At 31.8% G+C, this 24,013-nt stretch overlaps 1 protein-coding gene across 1 annotated transcript in view; it reads left to right on the plus strand.

Annotated features, from left to right (window-relative positions):
• The window catches only part of LOC148276825 (alpha-1D adrenergic receptor-like), a 94,031-nt gene that overhangs the window by 10,443 nt on the left and 59,575 nt on the right, over positions 1 to 24,013 (plus strand). The window contains exon 3 of the mRNA XM_088233697.1: positions 6,016 to 6,274. Coding sequence (XP_088089823.1) covers positions 6,016 to 6,274 — 259 coding nt within the window. The remainder of the gene's footprint in view (positions 1 to 6,015; positions 6,275 to 24,013) is intronic.

Genomic DNA, 24,013 nt, shown 5'->3' on the forward strand with positions numbered 1-24,013 from the left:
TCTAATCTAAGGTGTTGGCATATGAATGGATGGTTATCTTAAGTACGGATATGAAAACATGGGCAGACCGAGCGATGTCTTCCCACACATTAAATCTTAGACTTACTTATTGCAACTTCCACTTATGTGCTAAATTATAGTATTATCTTTATATACTTCATTTATAAGAGAGTGCTAAATAAAAAAAATCATAATTATATTGCTAGAAAGAGGGATAGAATGGCTGTCATTAAAAAAAAAAAACAGAATTTCAAAATTGTATTATGTATAAATTTATTTGTTTATTTTATTTTCTTTGGGATTTTTACAGCTTTAACACAATAAGTAGAAATACATAACAAAACTAGAGCCAATTAAAAAAAAATACTGTAAATCTAATAATACATAATAAAAGAGAAAGAGCTTACGTAATTGTATGTGTGTGACGTTTGTATTCATGTGTGTGTATGTGAATGTATGTGTGTGTGTGAATGAATGAGGGAGAGGGTGCATGTGCGTGTGTGAATGAATGAGGGAGAGGGTGCGTGTGTGTGGGTGCGTAAGTATAAAAATAGAAATAATTAAAAACTTGTAATTATATTGAAAAGTGTACAGGAAAGAGATTGGTTAGAAGTTTGATTGTAAAAAAAAAAAAAAGTAATAATTCAAATCCACTTTCAAAACCTTTTTGTAAATATTTATGTCAAGAAATGTTATAATTTTTTTTTTTTAAGTATGGTAAATTTCTAAACCTTATTTGGAAAAAAAAGCATTTATTTTAAAATTCAATTGGTACACACAGAATGAATATATTTATTAATAATATAAATAAATAAATAAACTTTATTTCCTTAAGTCCACTCCTGTCTGTTATTAGAGATCATATTAATCACACTTCCCATCTTTTCTAGAACATGATAAAAAGACTCAACTCATTAGCTCCATGTGTTTCGATTCACATTTATTTGATAATATTTAGTAATCACCGTTAAAATAAAATTGGATAAGATACATGCTTTGAAGAATGTCTGTGAAAAAAAACTGTTTTCTATGTAATTCATTGAATGCTTTTTTATTCCATATTCTATTCGGTAAAATAAACGAGTATGTTACTCATTAATTAATCATATTTTATTTAAAGATACGCTTAGCTGATTACTTTTTCTTTCGTAATCTTGTTTAATTGATTGCTGAAGTAAAATTCTAGAGCATTATCGCACAACTATAGAAGTGGGTGTGGAAGCGAGCGATCAATCTATTAACCAAACCATATATTTTGACACACCATTAGGGATAAATGCCCTTCTATTAGAAGCTTGACAAACCTTGACCGGAAATCCTTTCAAATATTCCTTTCAAGCAAAAATATCGAGGTATAATAAACGAGATGAAATTCTTATTAATTGAATCGGCGTTCACTTCGTAACACTTCATCATAAATTATTATGATGTATGGAAGGGGGCGCGAATTGATTTGAGGTTAAATGAGAAAGATGGATTACAATGAAAGCATCCACCCCTTTCCCGAAACTGTTCATAAAGACTTGAGTCTTTCTTCAGTTTCGCATATCAATATCAATTTTTTTTTTTAAATCCAATTAAGCGAAAATTTAATATTTCTTTACAATCAAACCGCGAAAATAACAAAACAAAGACACTTTAAAAACTTTCATTGTACCCCTCAGTGCAGTATTGTCAGTTTGTGATCAATCAAATACACATGGTCAGCACAATCACCTTTTTCTAATTTCCCAGTATTACAGTGGAGGAATACAGTGTTAGTTCCAAATTGAGACCGCGGCCGCACGCTCCAGATCCCGCATCGGAAAGGAAGAAGAACGTAGTAATACAAACAAATCAATCAAACGACACAAAATCAAATACATATAGGAAACATTAGAATAATTTGCCCTATACAACATGCAATGGAGAGGCCCACTCACTCTTGGAGGGTCTACAAATACCTTGAGCCACCATGTGATCGAACTCTTGCTTCGCCTGCCTCAGTAGTTCTGGGGACAGCCGACGAGTCTTACACATAACGGGTTTGCCAAGGGTATCTATATGGTGGATTGTGTTGTGTTTATCCAGCCCTGCGTATGGTTTATTGATATCTACTAGTTGTGGATACTTCAATATGAGTGAGTGGTAAATGTTGGTTTTGTCTGTTAATGATATGGAACATGTTATGTTGTTGTTTGTGGAGATGTCAAATGCTCTGACTATCTTGCCGTTTGTATTGTCTACTAACCGTTTGTTCCTAACATCTACTAACAGGTGGAAGTTGTGGAGAAAATCTGCTCCTATAATAGGGCGTGTCGTATCCGCTATTATAAACTTCCATGTAAACATTTGTTTACATCCCAGATTCAGTGTTACCGTGGTAACTCCGAAATTCTGGATCGTAGTCCCGTTCGCTGCATAGAGAATTAGCTTAGACTTTTCTCCATGGCGTTTGTGTAAAGATCTAGGAATTAATGATATTTCCGATCCGGAGTCAACGAGGTATGACACACCGGTATCACGATCTTTAACAAAGAGACGTGTTGTGTTGGTTGAATCAGCCGCCTCCGCTATGATTCGACCATCTAGTTTTTTGAAGCTAGATGCGGTTTAAATTCACATGGTGTGACGCATTTCTTAGCTTGATCGCCAAATTTTGTGTGGAAGTAACAAAGAATAGTTTTCTTGTTATTTCCGTTGGCCCTATAGCTTGTTTTGTTGAAATTGTTGTTGTATTTGTTGTTATTGAAATTGTTACTGCTGTTACTTGTTGTGTGTTTGAATCTATTGTTATTGTTGTTGTGACTATGCTGTTTGTTGATTGTGTGAAATAAACTCTCTACCTTATGGGTTAGAGCTTGTACGGACTGTTCTAAACTACAAATGTTATTTTTATTGTTGGTACCTACTACCGCTACATTATCCTGTGTGTACACCTGTATTAGGCGATCTGCTATCGTCGCTTGCCTATCCCAGTCATCTTCGCTTATGGCTAAATGCGCTTGGATCGTCTTGGGCAGTTGTTGTATCCACAAGTATTGCAACGTCGTTTCGTCTATTTGTAAACCTATTGCTAGCGTCCGCATCTCTCTAAGTAGGCTGGATGGGTTTCGATCCCCAAGCTGTAAGGAAGAAAACAGTTTTTCTCTCCTTCTGTCCTGTGGACAGCCCATGCGTTGGATTATAGCTTCCTTCAGCCTCGTATATTTTGCTCGGTTCGGTTCCATGAGTAAAATATCTGAAACTTGTTCTATGTGCGTTTGTTCAAGTTTTGACACTAAGTGACTATAACGTGCGTCTTCTGAAACTATGTTTGCCAACTCGAATTGTGCTTCTATCTGTTTAAACCAAAGTTCGATGTTGTTCACCCATAGCTGTGGTAGTTTAACGCTAATCCTATCCGTGTGGAACATGTTGTTTGCTGTGTTGATATTTGTCAAGTCAGTGTTGTCCTTGTTAGCCATTGTTTACAGTTTAAAAATATTCGTTTTTAAAAAAAAATTCAGAAAAATGTATGTAATAATGATTACAGTATAAGTTAAAATATTGAAATAAAAGTATTCAATAATGAGTGTAGTTGTATTAAAAAGTTAAGTTTAAATTATTAGATTTAAATTTAAATTTAAATTTAAATTTCAAACAAAAATATTTATTTTTTAAATGTCAGAGTCACTATTTGTTATGTATGTACTGTGCAAGTTATAGAAAAGAAAATTAAAAACAGAAAATTTAAATAATTATTTTACCATACGGCGGAACACATTTTCCAACTATTAGGTATTTGTATTCTCCAAGCCTGAGTGGTCCCCTCAATATTAATATTCCTTTTGATTGTCCGTTGTACAATATATCAAGTTTAAAAATGTTTATGGTAAAACTTCAAATCTGTAACACATAATAACATGCATAGCCTAGGTTAAAAATATAAACATATATAGTACAGTCACACAATATAATGTATATAGAAAAAAAGTATGGATACTAATGTCCACGTACTAAGTTAAACATTCGTCGGCTTAGCCGCCCGAATATCTGTTTGTTTGATAGTTTCAAGTTGTTTACAAAAATAAAATTTTACAAATTGCAAGTATTGTGAACGACTGCGCCAGCTGAAAAATATTTCCGATAGATTTCGCTGGTAAAAAAAAAACTTACTCCCGCAGTGCGTTCACAAGGAGAAAACTTTCGGATGCCTACGTCACGCTTGTCTCGCCATATAATATTTGTCAAAAATAATTATGTACCGGATTTTTGAAAAAAAAAAAAAAAAAAAAAAAAATTTAAGAACTATAAATAACAATTATTTTCCGGTACCCTGTAAGTACCTCTACTCAATCTGGCACCCTATGTAAATGTTCGTGTGAATTGTTTGTGTGTTCGACTCAAGAAAAATAAAAAAAATAAAATTTATATGTGTTGTAGGAATGTATTACTCGGCGTGCGATTTTTGGTGAGCGAGTCGCTCGAACGTATTATATTATGTTTGTTTATAATAATTTTAGTTAAATTATGAATCACCTGTTTGAATTAATCCCGGCCGAGTAATATTGTTAAGAAATTAATCACAGTTTAATCAATTCACTAGTTACATTAATTACATTTACATTAGTTACATTTACATTGAAGATTGTTACCGACAGAAAAATTCACTCGATTCGCTCGGTCTTTGAAAAATCTAATTCTATTATATATTATAATTATTATAATATAATTCTATTATACTAAATTAATTAACCTTACAATAAGTTAACCTTGAAATAGATTAACCTTGATTAATTACAAATAAATTAAAAGTGCAATCAAATTAAAAATGAAATTTTAAATTTTTCATGTACCGACCGAAAAAAAGTAATTGTTGTACAATTTTGTCAAGCGAAGATATTTCTGTCTGAAATTTTGCGCAATTTTTATGGAATTTGAATGGGGTCACCGTGATTGATTGTTTAATGTTGTGTTTTCGTGTTCAAACGTCGGGGTATACCACTTTCAAATTCCATAAAAATTGCGCAAAATTTCAGATTAAATTTCAATTAACAGAAGAAAAACAATACGTATCTATAACAAATCACAGTGGAACATCAAATTATCAAGACACTACCGGCAAAATCCTATCACAGATCCTAACATGATCCCTATCGAACTCAGGCGAAATTACTTTTCGTCATAGTACTGAATTCCTCGCAAAAACCATTTTCCTAATACCAACAGTAGAAACAATCCTATGCAAAGACCTTAATCGTCCTAACAATCTCACAGACCTTAAAGCAGACGAAACGGGTCCTAGAGCATGGTCGGCGCGTGGTTCTCTTGAGTTAGTCTACTATTTAGATTTGTAATTTACCATTTCCCTTCTATGGGACAAGAACAACACAGACGGACAAGAGTTCAGTTCAGACAACCAATGCTAGTACCCAAGTATGCATCCTTTTATCTTAAAGAAAGATGGATTACAAATCAAGTTATTTATTGAGTAGATACACACGAGTTACAATTTTACAATTTTACAGTTACAATTTTGTACATAAGGAATTTACAGTCGCGAACACTGGCGAGGAGCTGGTGGACGGGCGACACAATATGTCAAGATGAAATGTGAATATTCTTTCGATGCACGACGTTTAATTACTTGTCCGAGCTGACGTTGCATTGGATTACACGTTGCGGGCCAAAACGGTGTTCGGCCCTGTCGACTTCGCGGCTTGATGGTGATGTCCTCCACAATGCAAATAAAACTTTGTCATTAGTGTTAGTACGAATACTATCGGTATATTTAAAGTTATCTCTTGTGATTCCCAGTTTGTACGAATTTTCCTTATAAATTCATGCCGAACTGAGTAACATGTGAAGGTAACCGTATTCAAGAATGGGACGCACTAATGAGCAGTAAAGTGTTTTTAGAGTAAATATGTTTCCAAAATCAGATGTAGCTCTATTAACAAATCCAAAGAATTTTGGTTTCCCAATTCAATTCCTTATGCTTTACTTTTTTCAAAAAGGCTAATTTTGTTATTTGAATCTCTAATTTCTTTCCAGATCCGATCCTCTGCTCCGTTTGGTCCTCTTTGGACGTGCTGTGCTGCACGGCGAGCATCCTCTCGCTGTGCGCGCTGGCGGGGGAGCGCTACCTCGGCGTGTCCCGGCCGCTGCGGCGGGCCCGCGTGCTGGGAGGGCCGAGGGCCCGGGCCGCGCTGCTGGCGGCCCCCTGGGCGGCCGCGGCGCTGATCGCTCTGGCCGCCCCTCTGGCCTGGCCCGGGGGCGAGGGAGACGCCTGCACGGTTAACAAACACCTCGGGTAAGCAGAATTTCGGAATTAGTACTTCTCAGCAACCATTTTTATTGCAGTACGACTTCTGAATGATGTAATGGCGGTAATGTTGAACGGTCTGATAGAAGTTGCCATACTAATCTGGAATCCAGACTTAAGAACAGTATAAATTTCCAATTATTTACTTATTATATTTATAAGTTTTATAATATATACGCGTTTGCCTATTATACAAGAGGTCTCGGGTTAAATTCCCGACATGATTAACATTAAATATTTATCAAAAAAGTATTTTTTTACACTATACTCTGTTCAACGAGACTGGCCCTCGTTACACGTGCTCGCCACAAACCCAATGCGTGCATATGGACAGTCTAGAAATTCTGCGAATGAACACCTGTAGCTTAATCACAAATAACTATCGACGTGCTAATTTATGTTTTTATTATTTTTATTAGGTAAACAAACAGTATGTACACATATATTGCCAGTTTCTTTGTATATTAGTGTAAGAAACTCATGCACCTACCAAAAAAATGTTTACACTTAAAACAATAATTTAAATTATGTTCCATATAATAAATGTAAAAGAAACGAAATGAAAAAATATGTATATAATAATAATAATAAAGTTAAATATCTGCTTCTCTCAAAATTTCTATAATTTTTTACCTAAATTTACATACATTGTCAAAACAAATATCAGCCTCGGAAATATATTGTTAAATTGGTCGCATATTCCAGGTATTGTAGATTGTTTAAAATGCTAATAATCGACGTGATAATAATTTTTCACCATGGTTGTTTATCGTATTCGCGATCACACTGCTACATCCATGGACATCTAATATTGAATGACAAAATATTTACGTTTCGCGACGTATAATCCTGCTGCGCAATCACATGTTTGAACTTCATCGGTGTAAATATGGAAAATATTCCAAAATTCCTGTTTTTATTTATTATTTTTCATGCTACTCATTACATTTAGCCGGCGGTTGGCAAGCCAAATGACAAGAAAAGCAGTCGCCATAATTGTAATTCAATTTTCACTTTTTAGTATTAGATACTCCTTACTATTTTGCAAATGCAATATATTGTTTGATTTTTTTATATTAGACGCCGATTTTTCGCCAGTGAACTGTATTAATTTACAGGCAAAACAAAAAACAAACCGACGCGAACGTTGACTTAGAGATTACACACGCGTTGACTTATGACTGCGATAACTTAATCATGATCATTATCGTTCATTGTGATAGCTTAAATGCTTAGCATGTTTTTAAGCACATCGATAGTTATTTGTGATCAAACTTCTAGTATTGTGATGGCAGTGACATGTTTGACATTAAATATTAATTAAAAAAGGTTTTTTTACACTAGAATATTTATAATCTTTTTTTGGATCCCAATCAGATTCTTTCCTTACGTTCCTTATAATTTATTCCCATTTATTTCTTTTTACTGGATATTTGGTAAAACTAAAATAATATTAACTCACATTCAATAAATTTTTGAAAATCGCATTCATGTATAAAGTGCACCCCTGCTGATGAAAAGGGCCGAGTTTGACATTTGCAAAAAGAATTCTGTATTTAAAAATGAATTATTTTATGCTTTGGAATTCAACTAGATACAAGTACCTAGTACCTAGGTACCTATTTATCAAAAGAAAGTATTTTTCCAAGCTAACCGCAAGCAAATGTACGTTCGGGCAGGACAACGTCTGTCAGATCCTCCCGTGTTTTATGTATTTTCCGAACCCGAGGCCCCTGCATGGTAGACAAACGCGCTGACCTTATTGTACTTGATTCATTTCGTCAAAGAAAAATATTATTTTGTAAGTATTTTGATATTATTGGTTGTGCTACCCATTAAGAATTTATATTTTCCAAATTATTTTTAAATGCTGACATTTCAAAATTATTCGGGAAAACTTTGAATGCTGGCTTTACGTTTTATTCTGATGGTAATTTTATTCGGTAGTTATTTCAAGTTTAAAGTTCTAAACATATTTTCAAATAGCTCTTGTTCCAAATATGCTGGCTATGCCGATGCTATTTTGGTCGTGTACAAATAATTATGGTTGGATGTACAATATTCTACCCTCGTTGTAATAAACCGCTGTACCATAACCACCCCTCGAACAACATAACTAACATAATCAATCATACAAGGGTAGGTTTGGATTTAGTCTCGTGGTTCTAAATTTTTTTTTATTTAATATTTTTTCAATTTCTATACTTCTTCGTGGACCAGGTAATTTATCAACAATATTTTGAGTTTGTCCAAATTTTTGTAGACAAGGACTGGATTCAACTCCCTGGGGAGCTGTTTTAATTAACATATTTCAACAGAGATGAAGAACATTTAAGAGAAGGTAATATAGAAGTCCAGGCATCTACAGGGCTTATGGCCTGTCAATGGCTGGTTCAAGTGGCCACTTTACACACTGTGTAACATTCACCATTCTGCCTATATTCGAAAATCTATATTCCTTGAAAAAATAATATTTTCAGGCGTTGCCTAGTATGTAGGTGAAATAATTCAATTAGATGAATCTCACCCGCATAAATAAAGGTTTCAGCTCTTTAACTTCACAAACATCAACAGATGAAAGAATTGAAGGAATATAGATGTTCAAATAAAGGCAGAATGGTGAATGTTACACAGTGTGTAAAGTGGCCACTTAAACCAGCCATTGACAGGTCATAAGCCCTGTAGATGCCTGGACTTCTATATTACCTTCTCTTAAATGTTCTTCATCTCTGTTGTAATATGTTAATATGAATTAAGAGTTGAAATCAAGTGTTTAAAATTAAAATTAAAAGTTAAAATTTAAATGAAAATTTTAAATTAAAATTAAGTTAAAAGTTTAAATTAAAAGTTGAAATTAAGAATTAAAAATTAAAAATTAAATAATGTTTCCAAACATAAAAAATAAAAAATCATATTCAATATCTTTTTGCACATATTACTACTACTACTACTACCATCATGACATTTCCCGGAAATGAAATCTAGAATGTCTACAAACACTTGGACATACTCAAAACATTGTTGAATTAACTACCTGGTAAAAGAAGAAGTATAAAAAATAGAAAATTGTTTTCAGGCGTTGCCTAGTAGTTGATTTGGTTCAGCCGGATGAATATCACCCACGTGATAAAGGTTTCAGCTCTTTTACTTCACAAAAGTCAACAGATGGAAGAGTTGAGAAAATGTGAATATGGAAACTTAGGCAGAATGGTGAATGTTATGATAAGTTCTGTAAATGCCTCGACATCCATATTCCCTTCTCAAAATGTTTTCACGCTCTGTTGCAACAAATTTAAATATTTTATACTAGTTCGCGCATAACTGCGCGGCCGAAAGGTTGTGTGTGGGGGTTGTCGCAATTTTTTGGAAGTTATCAATATGGAACTCATTTCAGATCGCTACGATTAAAACAACAAATCAATTAAGTATTTTTTGTACCGTAGAACTCCCCAACTATGTACCAACTTTAGTATATTTTGACAAATAACTACCTTGTTCATGTATTAATCTTTTTTTTTGTATTTTTTAAATAAAATACTATTTACGAAATATTTCAAATTTGTTGAAAATATAATTTGCAAGTATTTTTAAATATTTTTCTAAAAGTGGTATATAGATAGGCATTGATGTTCCTAACTTTGTACTACCTTGGAAATTATCACTTTATTTCACAAAAAACAAGTCGTGTTGATGGTTGTTACGCTAAATGTTAACACTGTATTCAAATTACAAATATTATTAATTATAAAAACACAGCTTTATAAATAAAATAATTTTATTTTGACAAGACAGTAAAGACTAATTTGCGAAATAACAGAAAAATTGAGAAATTATATACCTAAACTTAAGTTAATTGAACTTAAAAACGGTATGTAGGTATTGGGGAATCAAAGAAAGTTTAAAAAAAATCCAAACAAGAATCACAATCAAGGAATTTTGTATGCTGCTCTGGTAGAAGAAATCTTTTCTGTGGTTTGTGCTTTCTGAATAATATCTTTGCTTTTATAAATTGAAGTCTTCCTTGGCTGGCCAAACCCAATGATGATTTATTCCGCATCTGGACATGCTATTCACCGTAATTCCAGCATCATATTTTTTTTCATTTGCCCTGGCTTATTCTCTCCCTCGAATAGCACAAGAATATAGTCATTCACTTGTAATGTTTCATTGTTATTCATTTGTTGATGTTCATTTGTAGATTCATCACTATTTTTCGGATTAAAATTTGAGTCAGTTTCAGACAGTAACGGTGGTTTTTCCTGTTCAAACTCACTACTCTCATCAGATTTTTCAAGCAAGTTGACAACAAACAAAAAGTTTCAAAAAATCAACTAAATTCAAAATTAGGGCCGCGTAAAACGACCAACAGCGAGCCGCGACAAAATGACATGAGAAATTGGCGCCAACTCTCTACTGTACCACAGATAAACAAAGAACCAGGTACGTCTTCGTAAATGCAAGATATTTTATAAAATGTATCTGATTCTGGGGTATAACATAGTTGTGTCCGCAGGACATAGTTGGAGAGTTTTACGGTAGTTATTTTCAAAATTAGTTAACTCATACTGAATCAACTGCTCCACAACTGTATAGCTTATGTTAGGTTTTTGTTATTTTCATTGTGTGTTTTATAATATAAATAACATGGATGTACATAAATACCTTGTTTTTAAAACTGTCTGAATATTTGTTTTTTAAATTAGTCTTCTTTGTTTATTCTCAAATATAATTTCAAAAAACTAAATTGTTAAGTATCCTCGGCACGTGAAACCCCAGTGAGGTCACATTATTTTTATTATTAGTTATAGTTTGTAAGCGAAAAATATGAATAAATATATAGCTGATTTTAGTAAATAGAAAAAAAATAGATAATGTTTGTTTAGATGTCAAATTTTTAGAGAAGCATTGGTTCTATGCAACATATGGACGGACCGCGCATGCATCTCAATATTTATTTCTATCACGTATTTCGCTCTTGTTCTCTTTCAAACAATACGAATGAATTTACGAAACAAATAAGTTACAGAATAAGGCCACTGATCATTCTGGGTAGCGGTGCCAGGAACCATAATAGTTTTATGATGACCAAAGATTAGAATTTAATTTTGTCTGAATCTACGCGAAGGAACTTTAAGAAAATTGTTAAAATAATGGATTAACCACTAGGCCTTCGCAGTGCAAAAATAATAGAGATATTTGTTTTTTTCAGATACGTAATTTTCTCTGCTTGTGGATCTTTCTACATTCCTGCTGCGGCTATGCTGTTACTCTGGTGGAAGGTTTATAGAGCTGCTGTCAGGAGATCAGCTCGCCTAGCTGGGGGCAGACTTCCTGATGAAGGACTAAGAGCCCATAGAGGAGGAGCTCCTCAGCAGGTAAGATAAAATTAATAAAATAAAAATACTCTTTGGGCTGACTTTTTTGGGCTGACTGGGCGTTACCACGCCCTGTGGTCTCTTTATAGGCCACTTTCTTTTGTTCTTTATATCCCCATAGCGTGAATGTACTGCAGGACACTGCTATTATGTAGACTGCCATTTTATTCTATTCAATTCAATTCAATTATTTCAAATGTAACATACACATTACAAAAATATATTCAATACGTACATATTATAATATATGCAATTAAGTGCAATCTTGTTTGTCTTCCAGAATATGATATAAAATATTAAATATTTATTTATTTGATCGTTTACAATGTTTGTATTATTTTTTTCAATACAGAATAATGTTCCCTCACTAGGGTACCCCGTGCCGAGGAAAACATTTTACAATAAGTAAAACATGCCTTAAATTAGTTATTTAACAAAGTTAACACAATAATAAAATAAGAATGTAATTAATTAAATTAACCTAATTATCATAAACAAAATAAGCAATATAAACTAAAATAACCATAAAAAAAAACCAATTCATGTTGACCTGTAGACCAAATTTCATAAACAGTACACAAATTTTTACTTATTTGGCTTGATCCACTCATCGATCCGTGTGCAACCCACCTCCACTATCCATTTCTTAATAGCAATTTTAAATTGTGAGTACATACTTAGTAGTAGGCCAATCCTCTTTGACTGAAGGTTGTATTAATTTTTAATTGTTTTTGCATATGATATGATGACTTGCTTTATCGGTCGTTGCTCTCTTTTTTAAGTGAAATGATTAAGCACGTGTGTCATCGATCATGTTCTACGACCCCCACAGCTATATTTAAATACGATTCCAACAAACATTAACAAATTACAACAGGAATGGAGGATACCTTAAAGAAGGGAATATGGAAGTCAAAGCATTCACAGGGCTTATGGCCTGTCATTTACACACTGTGTAACATTCACAGTGGCAACTTAAACCAGCCGATGACAGGTCATAAGCCCTGTGAATGCCTTAACTTCCATATTCCCTCCTTTAAGGTATTCTCCATCCCTGTTGTAATGTGTTAATCTTAATGACTCCCAAGGGGGTGAAATCCAGTCTTTTTTCTACAAACATTTGGACACACTCAAAAATTGTAATTCTAACAAAGCTATATTCTTGAATTAAATCTACAAAAAAGCAGAATCTAAATATTTTGTTGTATGAACCACATTTCAATGTGTCACCAGTTAGGCCACAGTCGCTTTTAAAGGCGACGTCCAATTTCCTTTTTGTTATCAATAGAGATGGTGTGTCAGATTGATTGACAAATGTTCCCAACGGATATTGAATAAAGGATGGTTCAAAAAGGATCAGTGATGCGTGAACCTGGGAATTAAAGGGTTTATCCTTGTAGAGGATCGTCTGTCTCCATAAAACCCTTCACTTGTACATATTTCGCCCGAATAAAAAGTCAATATAATGATTTATTCAGTTATAAATTTGAAGGTTCCACTTTCACTTTTGAGTTATACGTCGACCGGTTTCGAGCTTCATTCCTCACCATCAGAAATTGAACTAACTTAGAATTACACGCGTCGGACCTGATCTCGGAAAAACTGGTTTTCCGTAACACAGATCTTCGGACCTCTTTAAAGATAAAGAAGAATTTGTACAAAAAAATCACATTAGGGAAGCAAATGGTCTACTTTAGAGTTGTAAAAATACCGTAGTCTACAAAATCGCTTAGTAGTATACCAGTAGTCTACCGTTTCCTACCGCACTTTTGGTAGTTTCTTTTTTAGATAATATATATGAAATATTTTAATAAAATAAATACTTTTTTGCTATGATTTTTTTATTCAATTTTTTATTTATTTTTATAACTCATATAACATAAAGTCGAACTCCATTCGGGACATAAATAATACTAACATTTAGAAAATAACTCATATTAAGAACAACAAAGGCAAGTTTAGCACCTTTATAACTTAATATAGCACAACAATACATACGCCTTAAACCTTTTTTTACACAAGCAGAATAATTATATTTTAAAAAAACTAAAAATTTCATTTTTTTGTTTTGTTTTGAGCCTCTTGCCGTCTCTTAATTAGTTTATCAATGAATTATTCTATTAAAATATTACAACAGAAATGAAGAACATTTTAAAGAAGGTAATATAGATGTCTAGGCATCTACTAGGCACCTATAGACATGTCATTGGCTGGTTTAACTGGCCCCTTTACACACTGTGTAACATTCACCATTCTGCCTATATTTGAACATCTATATTCCTTTAATTCTTAATTATGTTGATGCAAGTGAAGTTAAAGAGCTGAAACCTTTATTTATGTGGGTGAGATTCATCAAAATTTTACTTTTTCAATTTCTGTACTTCTGTATGGACCAGGTGGATTTATCAACAATATTTTGAGTTTGTCCAAATTTTTGTATACAAGGACTGGATTCAACTCTCTCTTCTATGTTGTTATATATATTAATATTAACAGGTCCCCAGGGAGTTGAATCCAGTCCATATCTACAAAAATTTGAACAAACTCAAAATATTGTTGAATAATTTAATGTTTTGTTACAGTGCGGCTTCTTTACGGAAATTTTACGTAAGAAGGGCAAAAAAAAAATATTAACGGTACCCTATGGACTGAAATGAGGCAGTGCGCTATGGACGAAAATAATGAAATATTACTAATAAAGTGATTAAACAGCCATTTAAAAAAATAAAAAAATTCTATGAAAACTACAGAAAAATACTTTATATTAACGTATAATACGGTTCATTTCACAAATATAGTTTCTTATTATAAAATACTAATGATATAATACAGGCCTTATAATCCAATATTACTAATCAAGTAAATATACAGCTATTTTATTTTAAATTTTTTTTTTACCAAAACTACCGTATTCTACCGTATAATGCGGTATATACTCTTGAAAGAGTCCAAAAAAATTCTTACTGTAAATAAATTTTAAACTTAAAATGAGTCATGAATTTTTAAATTACGATTTTTTACTAAAACATTAAATTTGTTAAAATTTAACGATAGAAGAAAAATTATAGACCTTTTAAATTTATTCAAAATTGTAATTTCAATATGGGATTACCCTGAACTCTCTGATCTCTCATCAACTTCAGGGTGCCTGGTAAAATAACTAGACAGGTACCATCGTTTTGTAGCAACAACTCACGGACAGAGTATACTTATAATGCCGTATTAAACAGACTTCATAAACTCAACAATAGTTATTCCCACGTATCTGATATATTTAGTGTAGGGTATTGTTCCTATAGAACCAACCTTTTAAACTTTTTCAAAGATGGTGAATGGTAATTATATTTATTTATTCATGCATTTCATAATACATACAGTTTTTTGTTCACTTTGCCCAGCTATACGAAATAATACTTGTGATTTTTTTGTTTTATTACTTTTATTTTTATTTATTTATTTATTTGGGAAAAAAACAACAGTTTTTACATATATTGTATTATAAAATTAAGAATACATATAAACGAAAATTGTAGAAACAGTCAATTAAAATTTTCCACACATAAGATATCGATAATGGAAACAAGATAAATTTAAATTTAAAGAATAAGAAAAGAAAAAAGTTACAAAAATATAATAATGAACATACAAATACATACATAATTACTGACATCGTAAAACTAAACGGGTGTACTGTCTATTTTATTATTTAATTATTTTTACATTTATTCTTGAATTGTTTAAACTTTCTACGGAATATGCTGTATAATTTTTAAGTTAATTTTTTAAATGAAAATCTTGTATAATTTTTAGTGTAATTTTTTTTATAAATCTTATGTATGAGGAAATTTGTTTTTAAAAAAAATATTAAGCCAAACATGTAAGTATTATAATTTTTTGTAAAAGGCAGATTTGCCATTTATGTAAATAAAATAAAATAAAATATTACAATATTTGAGTTTGTCCAAATGTTCATAGACAAAAGACTGGATTTCACCCCCTCGGGGGTCATTAAGATTAGCAAATTACAACAGGGATGGAGAATACCTTAAATAAGGGAATATGGAAGTCAAGGCATTTACAGGGCTTATGACCTGTCATTGGCTGGTTTGAGTGGCCACTTTACACACTGTGTAACATTCACCATTTTGCCTATGTTTGAACATCCACATTTCTTAAATTCTTCCATCTGTTGATTTTAGTGAAGTTAAAGAGCTGAAAGACTTCCATATTCCCTTATTTAAGGTATTATCCATCCCTGTTGTAATTTGTTAAAATAAAATATGTTTCTTACAATAAACTACCAGTGATATTCTATCGGCCTTCCATCTCTAGTGTACTCACAACAGAAAAAAATCGGCACGTGGTCTACGGGACGAAATTTGGGCGCCTCTGGTCTAAATTTCCAGCTAGTTGGTAAATAAATAAAAAATGTTTACGAAAAACTCACGAAAAGAAGTACAAAAAACCTCTCAGCATCTAATTCTCTCCGGAAAACATTAAGTTTTTTGCGTGGAAAATTCATTTTAGTTTTTAAACGAAAAACAAGTGTTGAAAATACCAAGGTACACCCTTTGCGTACGCACAAGCAAATATTTTTTTCGTGTTCGGAAGGATGAAGAATACAGTTTTGTGGATTTTTATTCCAGTTTCTCTTACCTTAGAGATGATTAATGAGGATGTCTAATGCAACGGAAAATTAGATATGTTTTCTTACGCGCGGTGAAAATGAAAGAATTTGATTGTAAAGTTTCACGAAAATGTATGAAAAAAAAACGGTTTTGATAAAAATTAACGCGTTTGAACGACATTACTAGTTCTCCGAAATCAAATAATGACCGAGTTTTGTGATAAATTCCTGGTTACCGGGAAGCCAGCGCATCAATCGGGACAACTCTTTTTCAACTCAGGAGTCGAACTTAATTCTGACGTTTTTCTTGACGCTCAAATTAGTAAAACGGTAAGTTCATGCTTTTACCAACTGAGAAAAATTAAATGCATACGCAAAAAATTGCCGATTTGCCTTCATACTTACACGCACCCCTGGAAATTTTGTTTTTATGTCAATATTCACAGCTTCCCAGGGAGTTGAATCTAGTCCTTGTCTACAAAAATTTTGACAAACTCAAAATATGTTGATAAATCCACCTGGTCCGTAGAGAAACAAAGAAATGGAAAAAAAAATTTTCAGGCGTTGCCTAGTATGTAGGTGAAACAATTCAATGAGAAAAATCTCATTCATAAAGGTTTCAGCTCTTTTATTTCACAAACATCAACAGATGAAAGAATTGAAGGAATATAGATGTTCAAATATGTGCAGAATGGTGAATGTTACACGGTGTGTAAAGTGGCCACTTAAACGTAATTTTCGTAATTTCAGTATATGTTAATTTGGTTTTTCTTTTCTTTTGTTTACTTTTCTTTTCTTTTTTTTTCATGGTCATGTCACACCATATATATGTGCTATAAACTTTTTAATAATTTCAAAAGGAATGGCCCACGCTCAGGCGCTGTAGTCTTTTTGGTACTACTACTACTACTACCATCACGCCATTTCCCCGTAGGGTTTAGGCAGAGAGAATGGACCGCCACACACGTCTATCCTGTCATACAATCCTAGCCTCTTCCACATTCATACATCTTGTCATACATGCCCTTCGGTTCTGTATGCTTTTGACATGACCAGACTTAAGATTTTGGTTTATCTGATCATGCCACGTCTTCTTTGGTCGTCCTCGTCTAACGTTGCCGTTCATTTTTGCCATATATACTTGTTTTACCATTCTCTCGTCGTCCATTCGTTCTACGTGACCAAACCATCTCAGAGACTCTTTCTATATCTTATCAATTATACTTGTCTCAGATTTACACTCTCGCCTGATTTCATCATTCGTAACCCTGTCATACATTGATTTCCCACACATTCGTCTAAGAGATCGCATTTCAACCGCGTTCACTCGGCTTTCATCCTTCGTCTGCCAGTTCCATGTTTCACTTCCATACATAAGTGTTGGGACCAAAACTCCGTTGTGCACTGCCAGTTTAGCTTCTGCTGTAGTCTTTGTGGGCATTTTTTCCAATTCATGTTATGGCTTAATTTTAAGATGTATTTTTCTTAAGTGTATTTTTGTAATTGTATTTCTATGTAAATAATATGTAAATAGAAAAATAAACAAATATTTAATTTTTTTAAAAACCAGCCAAAGACAGGTCATAAGCCCTGTAGATGCCTAGACTAATATATTACCTTTTCTAAAATGTTTTTCATCTGTGTTGTAAATCGTTAATGTTATGTTTTTTCGCAAAATTACGGTTTGGTAAATAGTAAACCATTATTTTTTTAAACTCTAAAATGATTTTTATACAAGGAAGCCTTTCCACCACCATCACTTTTTATCATACTTTTCTACACGGTACTGCGAGGAACGTATTCCGTGTAAAAAGAGGTCCCGGCTTATATTTATTAACACAATGATTGAGATTTCAATGAAGAAATTAGCTTAGTAAATTGGAGTAATTAAGCTTTGCTGATTTCCATGACAAAGAGAATACAAGAATTCGATTAATTAAAACAGAGAATTAATAGAAAATTTGCTTTCTACCTTTCATTATTTTCAAAACAATTTAACTCCCGCCTAAAAATACGTAGTTTTGGCAGTTATAGATTTTGGTAGCTGTGATGTTTCTTCGTATTGAAAAATAGTTTAAAGGTGAAAAAAGCAAAGAAAAAGATACAAATGTGGAATATTAAGTAAACTCAAAGATTTTCCCATAATTTAAAAGGAAATTTATAGTAATTAAATAAGAAAAGTGACGTCATAATTATATATGAAATTATAGATTTGTGCAAACTTGCGCGCGTGTATTATTGTTACCCGTTTGTCCAAATCGGCAGTATATTTTCGTAGTGATGAACTTACATTTATGAATAGTTACAAGTAAAAGAGCGCATTTTACAAAATCTTCAAATAAGAAATGCTGAAATTACTGAAATTAAGCATGTTAAATACTTAGGACTAACAATAGACAGACAATTGACATTGACAATGCAAAAATTCTTACCCATTAATACTAAATGCACCCTTGTACAAGCAACACTACTACCCATTCTAGATTACGCTGATGTTTCCATGACTGATTTAAGCTGTGAGCAACTCGATAAACTTGAACGACTTCAAAATACATGCATAAGGTACATTTTTGGTCTTAGGAAATATGACCACATTTCTGATTATCGTAGGCAACTGAAATGGCTCAAAATTAGACAGCGGAGAGACTCACTCCCTCTCACTTCTGTTCAATGTACTTCATAGTCCTAACGCTCCTATATATCTGCGTGAAATATTTCAACGACAGTTCAGTTCTTGGTCAACCTCTTCGTTCTAATTCTCAAGGCACTCTCTTAATACCCATCCACAATTCCTCTTTCTTTTCTAACTCATATAGTGTCCATGCGGCTCGGCTGTGGAATCATCTCCCATCTACCATCAAATATATTACTACATTATCTCTGTTTAAATCACGTCTGAAGAAACATCTCCTTTCTCTTCCTTAATCTCTCCTCGTTTCCTCTTTCCTCTTTTTTCCTTATTCCCATTAAGTAATAGTTTTGATTTAAGGTAATTTATAAACAAATAAATTTATTTTTATTGTTATATATCTTTAGCTTTTTAATCTTTTTTTTTCTATTGAATATATTCTGTAACTTGAATTATAAAAATAAAACTTTTATTTTATTGGTTGATTGGAAGAATTTGCCATTTGGCAATAAGCCCGCCAATGTACAAATAACAATACGTACAAAAAATTAAATAAATAAATAAAAGACCATTCATATCAACAATTTAATTAGCAAAGTGGCGACATTATTGAGTCTTTTTTTAAAAATCAAAAACTTTGTTCCAAAATCGGAAAAAATTCTAATGTATGAAGCCTAAGTAAAAACTAAAATATGTTATACGCAACTACTATGGGGAACAGGATATCAAAATGACATAAAAAGACTACAAAGACAACAAAATAAATTATTAAAGTTATTATATGACCTTCCCTATCTAACGTCAACTAGAGAACTTTAAAAAAAAACCAAGAAATTAAATATAACTGAACTCTTTCAACTAGAATCATTAAAATTTATCCATAAATTAGCCACTAATGTAATTGTAGACGAAGAACTAAAACTTTTAAACAATTGTAGTCAATATAGACATAATCCGAGAATATCAGAAAAATACAATATACAACTTTCTAAAACGAGACAAGGGCAATCAAGACTAATGAATCAGGGACTGGAATTATACAATAAACTACCAGACAAAACTAAACAAAAGACTCAGACAAACTTTTAAAAAGATGTAAAAAATATTATTTTGAACAACAGAGTATGAATGAAAAATGTTTACATATTTTTTGTTAAATGAATGCAATAATCCGTAAGGGTTTATAAATAAATTTACAAATAAAAAAATTATAAAATTAATTCTAAAAGAAAGGTGAAATTAACATTGAGATATTATATATAGAGATAATACTCCGTACAAATCCGAGCTAAAAAGTCGTCCTCAAATGACTGAGATTGACCAGCGGAGATAGGTAATATCGTCACGTCGACTTTGACAAGCAAAACAAGAAGTACAGTAAAAAGCACGGACTGATTACATCGGTCTACTGTGAGTTCTATTTAGTATATCACTCCCTTCCGCATTTGCGTCACCTTTGTTTGTCGTTTTCCTTTACGCCCGATTAACTGAGCAGGGCGGAGACAAGAGATAATTCGCGAATTGTACCATATTAATAAGACGTTTTTGACATTAAAATAGCTATTTTAAAAAAACATTGATAAATATAAGAACATTACTTGTCGGTGAAAGGTTATATCATCGCTTTTCCAGATCGATTTGTGCAGTATCTTAGCGTCGAATTAGGCATTTTTGCAGGGGCGAACCGTGTATAGAAGCGATTATGCGCAGCTTACCATTATATTTGACTAACCACTATAACGTTTTACTGTAACTTTTTTTACAGAAAAACATATAAAAAAAATAATATTTATTTAAATAATTTCAACCGTTTGTATGTTCATCCTAATATAAATATTAACATTAATAAAGTGCGCCCAGCGCCCGCGGTAAGCCAAGAAATTAGTTGATTACTCCACCTTATTTTTTCACACAAATAAGTATACTCTATTTTGAACGTCTTTACCCCAGCGCGGGTTTTTACGCCTAGATAAAACTTGCAGATTTCACAAATTATATGAAGATTTTTGATTTGGAAAACAGTATTTCAGACATTATTTCTTAAGGGCTATTTTTCTTTGAGATGATACTTTTGGCATAAGACCATAATTACTTTCATGCGTCATATTGCAGGACATATTATGGCGCTCGATGCGGCCGTTTTTTGCACAAATAATTTCTAGAACAATTCGGTCAGTTAACATTTCAAATACCTAATACAGATTGAATTCTTAATGCTATTTTTTTTTTTTTTTTTTAATGAGTTATGAATGAAAGTAGTGGATAATATATCTATATAATATAATATATCACGAAGTTAGGTCGTTTGAGTGATTTTATAGATGAGAGTTGTTGTATCACATAGAATCACAGAAAAATATAAATTTATAGTCTACATTTTTTGCATTATATTATGTACCTTCTAATTCTAATAGTGAGTTATTTACAACTCGTTGAAAATGGCCCTCAAAATTAAATATTTGCGTAAATCATAAGAACGAAAATATTTCTTTTTATAAAAAAAAAACAAATTAAAAAAAAAAAAACTAAAAAAAAAATATGGGCCGAATGGTGAATGTTACACAGTGTGTAAAGTGGCCACTTAAACCAGTCAATGACTGGTCATAAGCCCTGTAGATGCCTAGACTTCTATATTACTTTCTCTTAAATGTTTTCTCTCTTTGTTGTAATATGTTATGTAATTGAATTGTCACAAATAACACCCACTCACCCACCCTCTCACACACTTACACCCACACAAACACACTAGTATGTATTGTACGTGTATTTAATGTATTTTTTGTGGATATGTCTTTGGTTTTATTCTCTGTATATTTTATTTGTTACATTTTTTTACATGTATTACTGTTGATATTCCCAGTAAATATTAGAAAAAAAACTCTTACGATTATGGTTATAATCTTTAAACATCATTAATTTAGCATAATATTACAAAATTACAAACTAACTTATTCAATGCAGTCAACCCCTTAGACTCAATAAATATCGTTCCACCCCAATTAAAAACAGATTACTAATTAATTCCACCGGCAAAGGGGTCAACAAGAGTAACAAAGAATTACCAGTTCTTTTCAAGCATAATTTGGTATTTATTTTGACGGGTAATTAAGGATGTTTACAAAAGCATTTCTGAAATTAATTCCCTTCCATTCCATTAAAAACCCATTTATCTTTGGCAAACATTTCAATGTTTTATTTTTTTTAAATCAAGTTAAATAAAATAAATAATTTGAAAAGAGATCATCAAGAGGAAACGCTGTCTTTTTTTTCTTAATATAAACGTAGTCACGTATTTTCTCCCTTGATTGGGGAACTAGAACAATGTTTTTTTTGCATACTAAATTACTACCTTGTCGTGTCTCTGTTATTTTGCATTTTTAATGATTTTTTAATGATTTATTTAAACGCCATGTAGGCTTTTACATGTTTTACATATATTTATATATAAATAACAGACATATTTTACACAAAAGTAGCAAAAAATTGAAAATGAATTAATAAGAAAAAGAAAAGAAAAATATATGCAAAAACTAATCTTACATGTAGTACAAAAATGCATATATTCGCATCCTCACACAAAAAAATAATCCCGGACACATGCACTTTTATGAATTAATATCTAACTAAACTGGATTTTTATAATTGTATTTATGTGGAAAACTGATTTGGCTTTATTTTATGTTTTTTTTTAAATGTTCTGTATATTTTTTTGTATTGCTGTTATTTTTCCGAATAAACAAAATTAAAATTAAATTAAATTTCAGTAGAGAGAAAAGAAATTCATTTATTCCCATCGGTAATATTAAAAGAATCTTAAAATTAGAAGGATGTAAAAAAATAAGAATTAAGAATACAGATATAGGTTAATAAAAGGTACACAATATAAAACAAGAAAGTATTATTTAAGTATTTAAATTTGGAGATAATAAATTGATACACTGCCTTTTAAAATTCAAAAGTCTTGTATTAAATAGATCTTTATCATTTGCGTGTTCGTTTGCAAACACATGAATTCTCCTTATAGGCGAGTGTGCACTGTAGTTAGTTGTAGATACATTTATTAAGAAGAGTTTATTAAATCGAGTTATCCGGCCGGGCACTCGCAACTCAATTAGTTTTAACAGTTCAAAACAGTCAAATATTGAATTTTATATTTTATATAAAAATAACAAATCACTTAATTTTCTTCTAGTTTCTAATGTGTGTAAATTTAAATATTTATTTAAGTATTTATAATTAATATATTCAACTGGAATACCTAATTTAAAATTAACGAAACGTAAAAATTTATGTTGAATTCTTTTGATATTATTTATATGAACTTTATCATATGGTGACCATATAACCGAGTTGTATTCAAGTTGGCTACGTACTAAAACAACATATAAAAATTTTATTACATAGACTGAGTCAAAGTCTCTAATCGTTCGTAACAGAAATCCGAGAGTTTTCATGCTTTTATTAGTTTTGCTCTGTATATTTTATTATTTATTTTATTTTTATTTATTAAGGAAAAACAACAGTTGTTATATAAGAATTAAAAATATAAAAAATAGTACTTACAACCAGTTAAAGTTTTTCACAAATATAATGAGAGAACATGTTACACAGTAAAGAGAAAAATAATAAATTATTTGAGACATGAGAAAAAAAAGAGCTCGTAAGAAGGTTAAGGGATGAGGAAATAGAGTGGAAGAGTGGAGGAGAGGGATTTTCATAATAAAGTTGACCAATTCAAAATTTTGATATTATAATAAAATAAACATAATCAAAGGAACATAAACTTACACATTTACAGTGTTTCAAAAAGTGTTTTTTTGATGTCACAGAATTTTGTATTAAAATATCTAAATGGGGACAAAGTAAATTAAATTTGGAGCAGCTACGATAAATAAATGATTTTTGAACATATTTTTTTCTGGGCAATGAATTATAAAAAAAAATAACTTGTCGTGTTGACTTTACGGGACAATTGATTGAAATACTCTCCAAGAGATATGGACTATCGATAAAATTGTATAAAATTTTGAAGAGGAAAGACAGATCAGAAATGCTTCTACGTTTAGTAAGGGAAGTTAAACTATGAAAGGATGAAG

This window comes from Micrasema longulum, unplaced genomic scaffold (assembly GCF_059751315.1).
Source record: "Micrasema longulum isolate JH-2025_06_02 unplaced genomic scaffold, ASM5975131v1 h1tg001140l, whole genome shotgun sequence".
Taxonomy (NCBI): domain Eukaryota; kingdom Metazoa; phylum Arthropoda; class Insecta; order Trichoptera; family Brachycentridae; genus Micrasema; species Micrasema longulum.